At 43.5% G+C, this 17,406-nt stretch overlaps 1 protein-coding gene across 2 annotated transcripts in view; it reads right to left on the reverse strand.

Moving 5' to 3' along the window:
- FAM222B (family with sequence similarity 222 member B) overlaps window positions 1–17,406 on the reverse strand; it is a 36,029-nt gene continuing 18,623 nt past the window's right edge. The window contains exons 2-3 of one of the 2 annotated variants that reach the window (XM_030462491.1): window positions 9,394–9,521; window positions 1–4,073 (exon numbers count right to left, since the gene is read on the reverse strand). In XM_030462491.1, the coding sequence (XP_030318351.1) occupies window positions 2,488–4,073; window positions 9,394–9,475 (1,668 nt within the window). In that variant the 5' untranslated portion in view covers window positions 9,476–9,521 and the 3' untranslated portion in view covers window positions 1–2,487. The remainder of the gene's footprint in view (window positions 4,074–9,393; window positions 9,522–17,406) is intronic. The other variant, XM_030462492.1, reaches the window with a different exon arrangement.

Here is a 17,406-nt window from a genome sequence, read left to right on the forward strand (position 1 = left end):
GGAGGGGGGAAAAAATCGCTTTTAATAACAGTCTGGGTTGAGATTCATAGCAGGCTACTGAAGAGAGGAGACGCCAATGTTTTTATTTAGTAAAAAGGTCTGTATTCAGGTAGCAGAACACCTTACAGTGACTAAAGGTTAAAGTCATAGCACAGCCCTCGATCGGTTTGGGGAAAAAGGATGGGGAAGACGGCGGGGAGACTGTAAGGGAAGCAGCTTCAGACTCGAACCTTGGCTTCCAGTAGAATAATGGATTCAGAAAAATATTGCATGAAAAGCCTCGGGGGTTTTAGTTCTTTCATAGATGTATATTTACCAGTTTTCACAAAGACTGCAGGAATACGATTATAAACAATAAATTAGGACTTCATGTTGCTATCATTTGGCATAACACAATCAGGCAATTTTTCCTTTTTAAATATAAGGCAACACAAGCCAACACATAATTTAATCCGTCTTTAGTAAAATTGCTTAACTTTGCTAAAGAGTTACCACTAAAGAACGGCTTATAGTACACTTAAAAGAATTTAAATAATGACATAAGTGTACTAACTTACGCGAGGAGTCAGAAAACGTACTCTGCTAAGCTTTGAAACCTAAATATTTGTTACAGCCCAGGACTACACGTCTAAATTAAAAAAATACAAATAAATGTTTTCTAATTTTTTCCATTTACGAAAAACTTTTAAGAATCTCTAAGCCAACTATGACGTCACTTCAAAACGTGTTATTTTTTTTATTTTTTAAAATTTTGTATTATGTCTTAAGATTTTTTTAAACCATGCTCGTTAAGGAAAGTTCAAGGAGCAAATACTTAAGGCTTTGTTTGTCAAAAGGGCTGTGAGGGAGGCCAGTGGATGGCAGAGGCCAGTGGGTTCACCCATACACAATGCTACTCAAACCCACACTACCAGGCGACATTCATACAGAAATATTACACTTAAAAGTTACAGTGTAGAGCAATATTTTTAGCCAGTGTACATATAAAGAATCAATGCATTTCTTTTTTTTATTATTATTATTTAATTTTTTCCTTTTTTTTTTTTTTAATTTTTTTTTTTAATTTCCAAACTTGATTGTGATCATTATTGTTCAAGTATTAGTCTCATTAACAGAGATGAGAAATTTTCTACTTTCAAGAAATTTGGCTGTTAAAAAGGAAAAGGTCTGTTTTGGTACACCGAGGAGAACAAGATGCTGAGGTTACACCCAACAGTTAGTGTCCTATGGTCACTGACCCCACTGGCTGCTGGAAGTGACGTGGGAAAGGAACAGAAGGAGTTAGGCACCGTGACCCTGGGAAAAAAAAGAGATGTTATAAATAGCTTTCGCTCATTCCCAGAGAGGAGAATTGTTCCATTAAATTCGCTGGGGTGTTTTGATGGGAGAGGAATTTGGGACTGTTGGTCCCACAGTGGCTTGTGAGTGGAGCTTCACTTCAGATCAACTCCCTCCTGTCCACCGCTGCCGGGAGGGGACGATGCCCTGCGCCCCCGCTCATTGCACCGGAGACGAGCTCGAGTTACGTCTCCTCGCCCTGAAATTAATTCTAGCTACCCGAGAAGTGGCTGAACCCTTTTTGGAGTTTTGTCAGTGGGTCTGGATTCCCTTCAGGTCAGGACAGCCAGACTCCTAGCAGCGAGGGGGTTCAGACCAAATTGGCTCTTAGGCTGGCGAAAGGGGAGCAGGGAAGGGAAATACGAGGCAGAAAAATGAAGGAAAAAAAAAAGGCAGCTACCGAGGGCAGCTATATACTGCCTATGTCCCAAAACTGCCATCCCCCCCTCCTCCATACCCTGTCCACAAAAATAAAAAAGTGTCAGAAAAATCAGCTAGAGACTTTTGGCTTTGGAAAAAAAGTCTAAAACGATAAATGCGGGCGTCCTGGCAAGAAACAGCTGAAAAGCTTCTTCCTAAATTAATGCCTAAATACATACCCCTAGCTAGCTCTTTGCAAACGTGGGCTTCGTTTTCAATTAAATAGGCCTCTAGACAGTGCAAATGGTCAATGTTTAATGCATTAATGAAATGGGCTTTTGAGTTGAAAATAAGCCCTGCTTCCTGACAAATTCTGTTGCTCTTAATCTTCAGAGGAAATTGAGATGGAAATTTAAGCAGCTACGTTACCTCGCTCTTTATGGAGCTGGTGAACAGATGCAACTGCGAAACCCTGCAGCAACTCAACATCAGTCCAGCAAGTAGCTACTGAGCAGAAGGCAAAAAAAGCTGCACAAAGGGGGTTCTGCGGTGAGGAAACAGCTGTGGCGTGAAGTAGTGTAATGAAATCCTTGGAAACAAAAGGCATGTCAAATATTTGATGCACAAAAGGAGATAGATAACATGTAAGCAAAGCTTTTAAATATACAGTATGTCTTCTTCCAACAGTTACTATAATGATCACACAAGTTTGCAAGTTAAAAACGCCTTGCTTATTAATTAAAATTAAGACTAAACCTATAACTTTTTGTCTGTGAAAGTGACTGCAGCCTATCTATACCCTGGGTGTTGAATATGAAGATTTCGACTATCGGTTGGTTCAGGTGCTCGGTTCATGGGAGGCCGATGGACTTTTCCCAGCACAGCCATGCTCTGATCTCTGAAGCAGGACTGCTGGAAGTCCCCACTCAGGTAATCCATGGTCTGCATCACACTATTCTGGCTGGATGGGCCAGCTCCAGCTCTGTAATGAGTTCCTCCTGCACAATCTAGCGGCGCTCCTGCCTGTTGTCCCCCATGGAAAGGCATAGCGAGGTCCTGGGACCCAGAGCTGTCACTGTTGGGCGTGGGCAGAATGTTATTCCAGATGGGCTGGAAATAATGCCCATTGGTATATGGCAAGGGTCCCTGCAACCCGTTCACAGGTGGAGAAGGCGTTGGCTTCTCAATGGGGGGCTTCAAGCTGAACGACTGGCCCATGCACAGTTCTTGAGGGTAGTTGGAAGTTTTGCCAGGAAAACTCTGCCCTGTCATCTCTCTCGGAGGGTGCTTCCCTGCGAGTCCAGCAGGCCCAGCAGCATCCCCACACATTTGCTGCAGATGCGCAAGCTGGTGCTGGTTCCACGCGACCGATTTGATTTCGTTCTGGTAGGCGGGTGGCACCCTGTTAATATTCACCATGGGCACATTAACAGAGGCAGGAGGAATAGCAGCAGCAGCATGGTCTACAGGGTTTACTACACAGGAAGGCATGGGTGTAGGGACATTGTGAGTAGATACCCTGGTACTTGCATTGATAAGCAGGTTGCGACTTATAGGGCTGGGGTTTGCAATCTGTCCCTCACAGACTGAGGTAGTGCTAATGCCAGCTCTGGCCTGGCAGAACTGGTTAATCTGGTGCACAATGCTGCTCAGGTCCGGTGGCTGGTTCTGCTGCAGGGTGGCAGCCATAGAGAGGGGAATGGTTGAGGTAGACACGGTCACATTCGGCGGCGCGTCTGCATCCGGCATCTTTCTGCTTCCATGTAAACCCGGCTGCAGCAAAGGGTTGGGGGGGTGCTGCAGAGTCTGGTGTGCCATGGGCTGAGGATGCTGCAAGCCCTGCGGCTGCTGCATGGTCTGAGGGTGCGGCAGCGCCTGGGGCTGCGGGATCCCCTGAGGGTGGGGTAAGCTTTGTGGCTGTGGTATACCCTGAGGGTGCTGCAGAGCCTGTGGCTGCGGGATGCTCTGGGGGTGCGGCAAAGTCTGTGCATGCTGGAGAGCCTGCTGGCGGGCGAGTGCCTGGGGGTGGGTTAAAGTGCTAGGTGCAACGTACGGGGTGGAAGGGGGATTCATCATCGCCTCCGGCAGCAGGCGGGTGCGTGTCCCGTCAAAGTCTTTGATGATTCCTTTTGCTGGAGATTTGACTATCGCCAGGAGGCCTGTTTTCGTGGTGGCCTGAGACGGGTAGGGACTGTACCTCTGGCCCGAAGTATCAAGTCCGTTCACAGTACGGCGTATGTGTTTCCTCTGGGGAACCTTGACACTGTTTGGAAAAATTTTTATAGTCAGTGGATTGTTGGCGACCTTCTTAGCATAAGCATCCAATTCTGCTGGGGTAGGATACTGTGCAGATCTCATTTTCTGTGTAGTGTCCCCTGTGGAAAAAAGGAAATTTGTCAATACCCATTCTGGTCAGCGAGGGATCAACCCCCCGGGCAAGACAGCTGCACAACATGGGCAGAAAATCTCCAAGGAATCAAGAGGCAAGAACTTCATCTTCCCAGACCAGCAGATCCTGTGCCAGATACCTCATTTCCTTTATTACCTGGTGACTGACACAATCCCCAGTTCAGCCTAAGGCAAGACCTGCCTAGGGGAGTCTGTTTACAGTTGGCCAAAAATAGGTAACGTGCTATTAACACCTGACTGTCTCCAACTTGGAATCTTTCTACAGCTTGCGTGATTTCTATTCTCTTAAGACTGCCTCCCCACACCTCTTCAAGCCATTCTCAGTATCTTTACCGTGTGATACAAAATCAGAAAAGTCATGAATTAAACATTAAGCCCATGTAATGCTGAGTGGGAACCATACAAGGCACTTCAGCTCAGGTCTCCATTTACATCTGCTTTATCTTCTAGATGCTGACATCTGAAAGCACTTTGAGTGTCTTTTTGTCCATTAGGAAGCCCTTGTCAGCCCAAGTTCAGCAAATGAAAGCAGGCTACTCAGTCTTTATGGCTTGCAATTATTTCTTCAGCTGAATTTTCAGTGTGGCACCTTGCTAAGGACAACATCCTAGCATCACATAGTAAAATTATGTGACTACCTCACCAGATTAAAAACATTATATTCCCCACACACAGACAAAAGACTTCTGTAGACAGAGGTGTGGTCTCCCTCCCCTGGTATTACCAGATACCTACCTTGCCCACAAAAGCTAAAAGTGCTTCTGGAAAGAACTTCAGAAATCTAGTGAAATGCTCGTGCTTCTCTTCCTATAATTGTATTTCCAAACAGAAAGTTGGTCTGTTCCCCTACTGCTGTTTTGCTGCTTAACTCCTATGGGACTACTGCTTCAGAAGATTTTATAATCTTCAAATAATGACTTGCAGCTTTGACAATCCGATTTTGCTTTTGTTTGATTTCCTCTCCCCACTTTGCAAATAGTTAACTGGAAAAAAAACCCCAAACATCCATCCTGTTTGCTAAGATGTTCACATCCCCACGCCATCTGCTGCTGTGCTGAAAGAACGGGAAACGTGGCAGCCCAAGAGCACCCCAGCCTCAAATCTGCCCTTCTGACCCAAGGAAATCTAATGCTCCAGTAAAGAGCTTGATGTTCCCAGGAAAACAGCTCTTCCTCCTGAAAATCCTCCTGAAACAGCTCTTCCTCCTGATTCTTTTAAACAAATTGCCTCCTGAATATAGCTCAAGTCAGAGTACCAGCTGCCTTTCTCTTTGCATGCTGCAGCTTCCAAGTCTTAACAGGTGAGGAAGTGAAGAACTGATCCAAGAGCACTCTCAGAAGGGGACAGAAAATGCAACATAGGATGGATACCAAAAGAAAGGATTATTATAGAATATTAAAAACGTCTTCTGTGAAAATCAGAAGCTTTGCCAAGCAGCCTGCCTTGTATCTCTAGCACAGCATGTCCCACTGTGCTGGCTATACTCTTACTCTCCGTGCTGCCCAAACACTGGCACACACCACCCTGTCTCTTAATCAAAGGAAATGCTCATTAGATACAAACCTAAACATCCTCTCTGTTCATATCCCTGCAGCTGCCACTGCAGGCAAGTGCTTTACATCTGCCCTTCTCAGCAAGCTGCTATGCTCCAAACAGAAAGAAGATGGATGGATTTACCAGTCCTTCCTTGCCTCAACAGCCAAGGCCTTCATGAGCTTCCCAATCTTCATTCTTACCATTCTTATCACTATGTTCTGCTTCTTTCCTGAGAGATGACCCATCAACAATGGACACGGGAACCCACTCCTGTCTGTATTACCTTTTATGTTAAGGTTACCAAGACCATCACACAAAGCTTTTATTTTCAGATGAAAAATTAAGTAGCCACTTTAAGATATTTTTACCATCAAAATCTCCCAGCCTACTTCACATTTCTATAGGCATATCAGCAAATTAGGAGGTAAAAAAAAATATGTGGGAAATATAAGGACTAAATATATTTTTACCCAATGGAAACAGCAGCATTTGAACAGGCTGTGGCTGACAGTTACAACACGACTGTAATCCTGAATCTGTGAGGAATCCTTCCTCTGATGAGAGGCAATAAGCCCTCAGTCAAACTGAAATGATGGAAAAACATCAAGTTTGGCATCCTACCAAATGGCAAAATCCCTCAGACAAGATCTTCTGAAACCAACCACCGTTTCCAACAGCACCTGTTCTGCATGCAGCCAAGGTTATGCTCCTTTTACTACAGACTAACTCAGCTGTTCTACTTAGGTCTGACCAAGGTGATGTATTCCTGAGTATACCAATGTGCTGATTAAAATGTGCTTTGGTAGTGTGGTTCCAGAGACAAGATTTGATGACTGGAATAATTAAAGCAACAAAAAAAAAATGAGGAGAAAGACATTACAGGGTTGGGACCTGAATATCCCATACAAATGTCCTACTAACCAGTAAAGAACAGTTAGGTTCTGGTTGTTAAGTGAATAGAAAATCAGCTAGAATAGACCAAAAGAAAATGCTGGTGTTAGAATCCATTTATCAGAAGTGCAAGAATTCTGGAATAGGTCATAAAATGAGGAGGAGGATGGCAGATGAACAAGCTCCATCAAGAAAATAATGGGATAAGCTTCACAAGGCTACCTAATGATAAATGCAAGGCAGAATACTTTGGTTGAAAAGTAATTATTTCATGTTTACTGTAAGGTAAAGCTGTGCATATGACCAATTACCCCAAGAAACTGGTGAACTGCAAGTTCATACTCCCACTAATCCTGTGACAACCAATTCATCTGGTCACATTCCTGTGCCTGTCTCACTGTTGCAGCTATTTTTATCATGAAATGAGATATATTTCTCTGCCTCACCTCAGCACTAATGTAGCATTTTTGAAGTGAATTCTAAGGCTTTAAAACCCCACTGATTTTAAAGATGTCTATGGTTAAATTTTTATTAACATTAAGCAAAATACAAACAGGCCTTCAGGATTGCTACCCTAACAAGAGCATCAGCACTGGGACAGGCAAAAAAAAAGCCCATCTTCTACATAAAAATCTCAACTGCAGCAGTTTCTCTACAGGCTTTACAGGAAGAGCCCTCACTCCTTGAAAGGACACTGCCAGAACGATCTTGCCTGAAGTATCCCGAGTAACTGGTCAGGTTTATACTGGAGTCACTGGGAGGAAGGGAAGAGAATCAATACAGGATCAGTGAGAAATTCCCTGTGAGGACAAGGACAGATTTGAGGGTTAGCCTTTCCTGTGATGCAGGCTGGGATTCAAAGGAATATATTGAAATTGGAAGTCACATGGTGATCAGTTTCTAAAGGAAAAAATAGGTGCATATTGGTCTACAAAACTCCTACTGCACAGACCACCTTTAAGAAAAGGGCCTCTTGTTTGAAAGTTAATAAGTGAAAAAAAGACAGCTGAGCTAATGTGGATTTTTAAGCATTAATAAGAAATCTGATCAAGAAAACTACACTTATAAAATTATTAATCCAAACACTGTAAGTCTGAATAAAAGCTATCACATGGAGTTCTGAGCCTTTTATAAAAGCACTTGCACTATCATTAAAGCCCACTTCCAACCCTCCATCAAAAGTCACAAGTCACCGCTCATTAAAAATGCTCATTAACTCCACTTTCCTTTGGCCAGGGGCTAGGCTACTTGTGCATATACAGCATGGAGAGAAATGCACCAATTAATCTTACACACATCTGCAGCAGGCGTGAGCAAGGTCTGCAGGAGCAGCTTAATTTTTGATATAAATCAGAACAAACTGGAACAGCTGAGCATTACCACTGCCAGCCAGTGCCTGCCAGCTACTTTATGTCCCAAATTCTTTTAAATGCAGTACCCAAAGCTCTTTGCTAAGCAGGATCCAGCAATGCTTTCAGCATGGGGATCAGCAGTTCTCAGAAACAGCATCAGGTACCATCAGCTTAAGAAACTGCCCACATACCAGCATGCTGCCTCCCAAACGTGTAATTAGCAAATACCTGATTTATGCACAGCAACCCTCACCATGAACCTCAACAATTTGCTTTTAGAACTAAGCTTTCTGAGCTGTGTAATGCAAGGACCCACAGCAGCTCACCTTTTGTGTAAAGGTGTTGAGGTCAGCAAAGCTCAAACTGGAAACAGAAAAGTGAAAGGAGAGCAATGCCAAGTTTGATGCCAATGAAGGAAGTCCCTTTGTGAGTCAAGATTTTTACTACTGCCAAAAATGTCACTCCCATTATCAGTCCAGTGGAGTTGGCATAAATGCCATGCAAGTACTGGGGGGAGCACATGTGTGTAATGTGAACAGTGTCCTTCACCTCTGACAGGACTTCAAGTCACCTGTAACTGCAAAACTCTTACCTGTTTTCAGTAGCATCACAAGAGCCTTAATATACTAAAACTACAACTCCAGGCTACAACTGGACTTTAAATTATTTGGCTTATAAAGAGTAACAAGTCCATCAGCAAACTGAGGGCATGGAGATGTCCCATTGCACATTTCAAATGTAAGAGGAAGATCACAGCATTAAGAATCAAGTACACAGAACTTGAACCTTGGTATTTCTGAAATTTCAGCTGAACAATCAATGTGCAGCTCAGTGATAAAGAGGAGAGCCAGAGCAAGACTTATAAATCTCTAGCCAGTAAACTTACATTTCCAAGCACACTTTGTTCTTAAAAATACAACTATCAGAAAAATGTCTGAAGTTATCAAAAAGGAATTATCAGCGTACTCTGCAGACGTATCTTCAGAGGCACTAAAAAGACATCAGAAGAAGATGGAAACTTTGAACTTTAGTAATTTAGCCTAGATGACTAATATTTGCAGTATGCCCCAGGTATGTAGAACAGAGCTGCTGACCTCAAAGGTTTGCATTAGCCTGATCCAGCTTTTATTGCTGTCTACAAGTAACTAAACAATGCAAGTGAAAAGAGTCAGGAAAAAGTTGTGTTAAGAAGCAAGTCAGCTGGCACGTTAGGTACAAAGTTTTCAGCAAAGAGGCACGAATCTCACAGAAACCTCACTTGTATTTTGTCCTGCTGTGGTTAAAATTAACCTTTATAAAGCCAGGAAAGGGGGAGAGCTTGCTGCACACACGTGAACCTCCACAGCCATTTCTCAGAGCCATTACTGATAGGTGCCTTGAAGGCATAACAAAAGAAAGGCTCTAACATTAAACAGTTTTTCCACTGTGTCCTAAAACGTTCATGTCACAGCTGTACCAGAGCCAGATTTAACAGTTAACCACATCCTGCAGACAAAACGTCACTCACATTTCTGAAGTCCAGTGTTCATCTGCGTGTAAGAAAGAAGCTGAAAGGAGAGGTCACCTGGTCCTGGCAGACAGGCCAGCATGGCAGACAGGCACTAACACAACATGGGCCATTCACTCCTCTGCACACTGCAACAACAGAGAGACAATTCAAAGTTATAATACAAGGAGGAACAGAGAAAAGAAAGCGGCAAAGAGCCATCCCTGGGTGAAGGCCTGACCAAGCACAGATGTGAGACTGCAACTCCCGACCTCACTGCATCTCATAACGGCAACAGAAATACTTCAAGAAGTGGGTCACCTGCAGGGTTAAAACTAAAACAGCCGTCTCGCTCTCCTCTGCTGCTTGACACACAGAGGATAATCTGTACTTCCATCCTCAGATTTCAAAGGTAGCTGTTATGAGTGTTAAAGAAACCACTGTAATTCATTTTACTACATATTGAAATGCACTGGCTATCTACCAGGTATGGCCAAAGCAAGTCCTCTGGAGAAATCCTGTCAACTGCTCTTTTACATTTAATAAAAAGGCACGGCATGCATAAATTGAAGGCAAAGTATGCAGCACTCTGCCTTGTGGCAAGATTAAGCTGCATGCTACAGCTTGTAATTTCTGTGGTCCATTAGGCTGAAAGATGAATGGCTACAACTTCCTCCATTTCACAGGAGGCTCGCTAACCTGCGCGGCTCTGGGTCAGACAAATGGCAAGACGTGCCTTCTGCACAAAGAGGCTACGGAGGTGCCACCACCCTCTGCTGCACAGGGTCACCATTTATGATACCACACCTCAAAATGAAAGCAAAGAGCACTAAAGCTCTTTCTGTATAAACACTGCAAAGCTACTCTCAAATCCCATCACCTGCAAACAGATACAAGGAGGGTTCCCACCAACAAAGCTAACCAACATTACTAGGACTATGTATGGTGAGAAAATAGAGTTGGAACAAGGTCTCTGGAAGCCACCTGGTCCAAGCTCCTGCTCAAATCGCCCTTCTGCAGCTACTGAGGCAAACCACAGCCAGCCACAAGCACTTGAGAAAACTCTGGGAAACTGGGTGGCTGGAGAATGAGTTGACTTCTCCCTCTTGCCCAGATCTCCACAAGCATCAGTGCTCCTATACGGGGAATGCTTCTGTCAAAACACCTAAGGAACAGTTAGAAAGGGCCTGGGGTTTGTGATATGACTCCCAAAACATGAACAGAGCTGAAGGCTTCAACAGCTTAAGGTTGGTTTGATGTCAGTCATTGTTTCAAAACCCCAATTAAAACAACTGGGAAGGCATTGAAAGATCAAGACAGGTGAAACAGAAAGCTCAAGAGCAGCAAGAGAAGCCACAGCTGCAGAGGCAGCTTCTGAAGGAGCTGCACTGTTGAGGACTGTGTAAGTGATGCAAACAAAACCTTTGGATGACACCTGATGCAGCAACATCAGTGCTGCCTCCTGGATAGTACCACTGCCTTCCTGCTCCAGAAAGCTCCAAAACTTGATTTCTCCACAGACATATTTTAAAGACTTTAATTTGAAACCTAACCTCTAGCCATTGTCACAAGTCAGACTGTTCAAAGAGTACCTGCACTTATGCAGCAGACTTAAAGGTTACCCATAGCACAGCAATTACTGTGTGTAACTCAATTAGCTCCATGTTTGTATGCATCTCAGTTAAACCATCTTGGATTAAACCAGCTGCCAGTGTATCTTACACAAATATTAATTTATGAAAACTAGTGAGTGCTCTCAAAAGCTGAGCAAGTGTTGCTGAGCAAGCCCGTTGGGTGCCACTGTGAAGAGCAATTAAAACCAATTGAGGACACTGGCCATCACCAAGAGAACAAATTTACATTCAGCCTTCAGTTCACCCTTAAGAGACAGCAATAATCTACAGTACTATAAGTTCAAGACTTGTAAAAAAAGTTGAAACTTGGATTTTCTTCTCTGTTGTAGGTGGAGTTTTTGGAGTCTTTCAGAAGATGTTCAGAAATTATGGCTGAAGATTTGTCAAAGCCACAGTTTACAGGAATTGCTTTAGGGACTGAAAAGTTGCTCAACCTTTATGGTTGAGATTCATTCACTACTATGAGTATGCAACGTCGAGTGAAATTTTGGGAACAGCTTGTGTGCAGCAATTTTTTACTCCAAATGATGCCCAGCAAGACCAAAAAGAAAAAACAGAAATCCAGCTCCTTTTAATCAAAAGACAAAAACCACTGTGAGTTGTCAGAGCTTCACCTGAGTAAGCAATAGAAACACCCAGTCAGCATGAAAAAAAATAATAATTGTATTTTCTTTTTTTCCTCATTTCAGCATCTTCACAAGACCGGCATAACCAGGACCTACTTCTCAGTGAAAAGCAGACAAACAAAATAAAGAGCCTTCACTGCAGCCAGAAAACCACCAGATCACACCACTCCCATATTCACAGAAGCATCTACCTGTTACTCCAGGAACACCTGACGCAAGCCCAGGATTACTTCCCATCCTTGCACAGTCAAAGGAGTTCAGTGTCTAAAATTCTACTTAACTGATGGCAAGTTTGTGTGCTGGAAAAAAGGGCTCTGCAGTGCAGCACTGCACTCACCGTGCTCTGTGACTGAATGAGGACCCTTCCTGACAACAAGAGAGATGGAGGGTTTGCTCACCTGCTCCATCATTCACATTTGCTATAGCCTGAGCACTGCAACTCCTACAGCAAAGCTCCTGCTGGAAGTGGCACAGAGAGGCTCAGTGCCACGCACACAGCAATAAACAGGATAATGGCACATTAAGAGAAAGAACAAGTGATTAAGAGTGGTCACAGTATTCAACTCAGAACAGCCAGGCTTCTGCAATAAGACAGATGTGTTTCTTTGAAGGTCAAAACACGTATTTACAGAAGCTTTAGTTCCAAAATAGAGAGAGATGTTTTAGAGGGGGCTATAAAGGGAAGTTGCTCCCGCAGGCAGATAATCATTTCAGGCAATGCCAAAGGTTCATAAAAGACTGGGGTGGCAGTAATAATTTAAAGGAAATACTGGACTTACAAAAATTACTTTAAGTAGAAGCATAAAATAATTCTTTTAGCTTGATTTGCAGTAACCAAAATTGATGCCATCTAGGTCACTGCTGAGCATTAAAAAAAGAATTCAGACTTACACAGAAGTGCTGACCATAACTGCATCGCTGAATTCCATATTATAATTAAAATCCTGCTCTAGTTTTTGTTCTCCATGAAATTAATACAGCTTTTCAAAACCAAGATCTCAAGTATGTGAAAACAAATGCATTTGAAATGCCTTTACAAATAAGCCCATTCATTTTCTTTTATAGAAATTAATTAACATTTATTCCCTTTGAGATACTCAGCACCTGACTACTACTTCCTCTCCTGACTGATCTTCAGTGTGAGCCAGCACACGGAGACTGCTCCAACACAGCACTCACCTAACACGAACCAAAATCCCCCACATGGACCATGCTTGGGATTGAGATGAACATCCATAGCTGCCTCAAACTGTGGTTACACACAGCCTCATGTTGGCAGGACAGGCTTCTGACACAAAGGCAGCTGGGCCCATCATCCCCTCCTGAGCTTGGCTTTATTGCTTCTAATTAGTCCAGTGCGGGAGATAAACTGAAATTGGCACATCAAGACTTCACCAGCCTGCTTGGCTCCACGGTGGTGAGTTGTGTAGGCAGCAGCACCTGCAAAACTCCCTGTGTTACTGAGGGAACAGGGATGGATGCAGTCAATCAGGAACTGAGTTTTTTTTTTCCACTGTACACAGCTCAGTAACACTAAACCAGTCAGCTGCAAACTGGAGAGCAAGCTGACCAGTTGGCTCTGGCAACCTGGCAATGCAGGGTTTGAGTTTTTAAATTGTGTTTTAAACTCATTCAGTATACTGTGCCAAACACAGAATAATGTGCTTTGTCTTGAAAATATACATTAAAAGATACAGTACATTCCTAGAAGAAAGCAATCTTTAGATTGGGATAAATAATAAATACTCCCCTTTGAAGTGATTTTAATCTAATGTGGCTGCAGGACATAATCTTAAGAGCACACATATTGCAGGATGCTGTATGAAGCAGCAGGTTTAGACATATGAGCAGAAGTTTTTCCTCCTAAGATTTATTAATAATAAAATCAAAAGAATGTTAAATTTAAGATGGATTTGCAGTGCTTAGGATCTGGAAACAACTGTCACATCCCCACAATGACCATCACGTTCAGCCTTACCTGCAGCTCAGGGTGGTGTTTGATCCAGGCAGTGCAAGTGTCCCCTGTGCTGATTTTCAGAGGAAGTCCTGCCTCCTCCAAGGCTCACTGGCAGGACAGAAGAGCTCACCTCCACCCATTGCCCAGGGTCACCCTCCCTGCAGAGCTAAGAATCCATTCCAGTAAAACTTACCATGATACCGTCTTTCTGGACTAAAAGGATGTATTATTTTCTGACTGATATTCAAAGTTTAGCATTGCCTCTGCAAGACCCAGCACTCCTCCAGCCAGGGGGGGGAACTTTTATAAGCTAGAGTAAAACCTAGGTTTAAAGCAACCCAGTACTACTAGGAAATTTCCAATACTCTAAAACATCTTTATCATTATATCAACAGACCATATATGCCAAGTTATTGCCAAGTTTTAAAGATCCCAAGAGGCCTTACAGGGCAAGGGCATGAAGAAAACCCTCCCCACAAACCACTCCTGCTTTGAAATATGGAAAACTGAGCTGGCTGAAAAGAAAGCAAGCTGGTGAAGTTTAAAGTTGGGTTCCTGAAAGTAAACATGCGTGTTTGAAATTCCACTATTAACTGCAGGCTTGTTCACAAAGCTGGAAGCTGGGAGGAAGCAGAAGCATCTACCCACACACACAAGAAAAGCTCCAATCTATTCCAAGTTTCCAGCACCCTGGGGTCCCAGCAGCCATGAGAGGGTTTTTAAGCGCTTGCGGCTGACTGCTACGCTTCGTTTGCCCTTGTTATTCACAAGGTAGCCCCATGAAATTCCAGAACTGCTGCTGGGATTTACGGCGACCCCCAAGCCCACACAGCACATTCCAAGTTCAGCATATAGAAATCCTGCAAAACAACAAAAACTAACTCAGGCTGGGAAGTTTCTTTGGTACAACTGTCTGTAAGAACTTGCCAGGAAACATAATTGAATCCAGGCCAATTTTCATGCTCCAAAGGAAAACTCAGTGTCTCGTTTCCCCCCTGGCACGCTTCTCAAGACCCAAATGAGACTCATTCTTTTTGCCTATCCTAAAGTAACCTAAAATCTAGAGGTTTCAAAAATTTGCTTGCGTCAACCACAGATGCTGAACCCCCCACCAACCGCAGTGCTCAGTATCATTCCTACCAGCCAGCTGTGCCTTGCTTGACAGCATCCAGGGTGATCCTCCAGGATCCCCGCCTTTCTCCAAGCCCCAAAGCCCCATTGATTCTAGGGGCACTTACCCGAATGGCCCTTTCCCAGGACTCCTGTAGAGTCAGAGATAAATCTTAGTGTTTCCCAGAAGAACATTACCAAAATTAGCACTGTATTCATCACCGGCCAGTATCACATCCTCTTAATGTCTTATAAATGGAAAACTGCAAAAATAATCGCAGAGCGGTAGTCTTTTGAAATGGCAATAAATCACAATAGCATTGAGTGTACTTGGGGAAGAAATAAGTAGGAAGACTGAACATAGAGAGTCGCCTTTTGTAATGAGCAGAGTGCACTGTCAGCATCTGCCAGCACAGGACCTTTTGGCTTTCTGCATTCAGGTGGACCTTTTGTAGAGCCCTGCAACGGTTTCGATCAAAATCAATTTTTGCTTCTTGCAGTTTAATTTAACTATGATTTTGCTTATAAGCCATTTCACCTCTTAGGCTGACCTCCATTTATAACGTTAACTCAGGCAACAAAATTAAATAGTTCAGAGAGGAAGGTGGAATGAATTTTAACACACATGGGGTGCTTGGGGAAGGGGAAGGACCTGCTGCAGCACAGCTCTGCCTACTCTCCCTGAGCTGGCAAGGCAACACTCAGCAGGGGAGAAAATGAAGCAGCTTTGGGGTAAAAACAGTTAAATGGAGTATTGTTCCTACCACACTCCCCATGCCCAAGGGTTATCACTAAAGGTTCTAGGTGAGCCAATTCTGAGCAGGATGTAGGGCAGTGAAGAAGCCAAGGTAGCAGCAGCTCTTGGCTCCAGGCAGGCAGGTCCTGCCACACGTGGCATCAGCCCCATCAAATGCACTCTTTGGATAAAGCAGCAGCAAACTCAAGGTTATGATCTTACAGTTTTAAAAAGCCTTTTTTTAGGCCATTCCCAAAAGATTATTTTAAAAACACTATACTACGCATTTGCTGTAGAGTAGAACAGTTGGCTTTAATTGCAAGATGGATTTTTACTTCTGACCTTTCATCTAATTGAGGCCTAAAGAAGAAAAAACAAAGGAGGAAAAGCTATAACACCACTTCAGTTATTTAAAATCCATCAAGCTCAGACTTTAGCCTTGGATAACCACGGCCAAAAAATTGACTTGCAAGTAATTATCACTGCTATCTGCAATAAAAGTTAATTGGACATAATTGAACTAAGCCCTAATCTGAATGAAGCTGTCGCTGGCAAGAAGCCTGCTCCTGCCTGCACTTGCAAATGAAACTGCTAGCAGAAAATGGATAAACACAAGGCTGCTCTCACGGGCTGCAAATCACAGCACAATTCTGCAAACAGCTTGTGAGCTGGGCCCAAGATAAAGCTATTAGGAGGGCTCATCCTCACCAAACACACCCTTCCACAATACTCAAAGACAAGCAAAGGAGTAGTTTCAAAAACAAGTTTCAGTTTTACCATCCTCTAAATTACATGGACGGAAACACAAGATTCATGTCACGAGATGCGGTTTCATCAGCCCCTCCAGTGCTGCCAATACCAGTAAAAATAATGTACTTTTGGGGTGTGTAAAGATACAAACTCAAAAGGTTTTCAGTGATGGTAAATTACCCAACTTCACACGTGCAACAGCCTTCCTGTTCCAGGACCAGCTTCTTTCATCTCCGCTGCAGAGGGGGATGATTATCTGGGTCTTGTGCTCAGCCCATGCAGGTGGCTGGGGGGAAGGGAGTGTTAAAACTCAATTCCTGCTGAATTGTCCATTTATATTTTGCATTTCTGTTAACTAACAGAGCAGAAAGTGGTCATCATCCCCCATACTACTTTAGAACTTCCTTCCAATTTTAATTATTAACACTATGCCCTTCACCAAGGCGTATCAAAGCACTTAACAAACATTATTGAAGCCACATAACCACTCTGAACCAGGGTAAAAATGGCACACAGCTCCTTTTACAGTGGCTTAGGGTTTTTTGGCCAGATTGATGTTAGAAAGACTCATCTCCTGATCAGGGGCTACCCCTATGACAGCAGAGACTGAGGGAAGTATCTGCCTCACCACAGGTTCCTGACATAATTTTCGATGAAGCATTTAATCACCCAGTGCTGTGGTTGTCCCTTGTTAAAAGGACAGGGCTGGATGACAGTTTTCTACCGCTGAAGAAGACCATGAAGATAAATGAAAGTGCTCAACAGCAACCTTGACTTTTAACATCAGGCTTACAAGGTCATGGTCCAGGCAGTCTCCTGGGGAGAACTGGAAGTAGACCTTGCTTCCCTCTGAGAGCCATTTGCTCACCACGGCTCCTCCGCATTTTGGTGGCTCAGAACAGCACTTGTTAGGCTCAAGAAAGCTGCAACGAAGTACCAGTGACATCAATTCCCTTTCATGACCCAAATCAGTGGCTTATTTTACTTTGCTCAAAGCCCTCACCTCTTTTTAAGCCTATTTTTAGATTTAACTCCATATTCTGCAACGTGGCAGGAGCTAACAGACAACACAGGCATAAGTAGGTCTTGCCAGGTGTTGCAGGCTGTGTCTAAGGTGAAGGAAAGATGTAAAAAAGACAAGTCAGAACGATTGTATGGCCTGGCCAAAGCTTCAAAGGATTATTTCTGGCTGTGCTTGAAACACATATGCTAGTGGTCAGT

The sequence above is a fragment of the Calypte anna genome, chromosome 19, assembly GCF_003957555.1.
Source record: "Calypte anna isolate BGI_N300 chromosome 19, bCalAnn1_v1.p, whole genome shotgun sequence".
NCBI classification, from domain to species: Eukaryota; Metazoa; Chordata; class Aves; order Apodiformes; family Trochilidae; genus Calypte; species Calypte anna.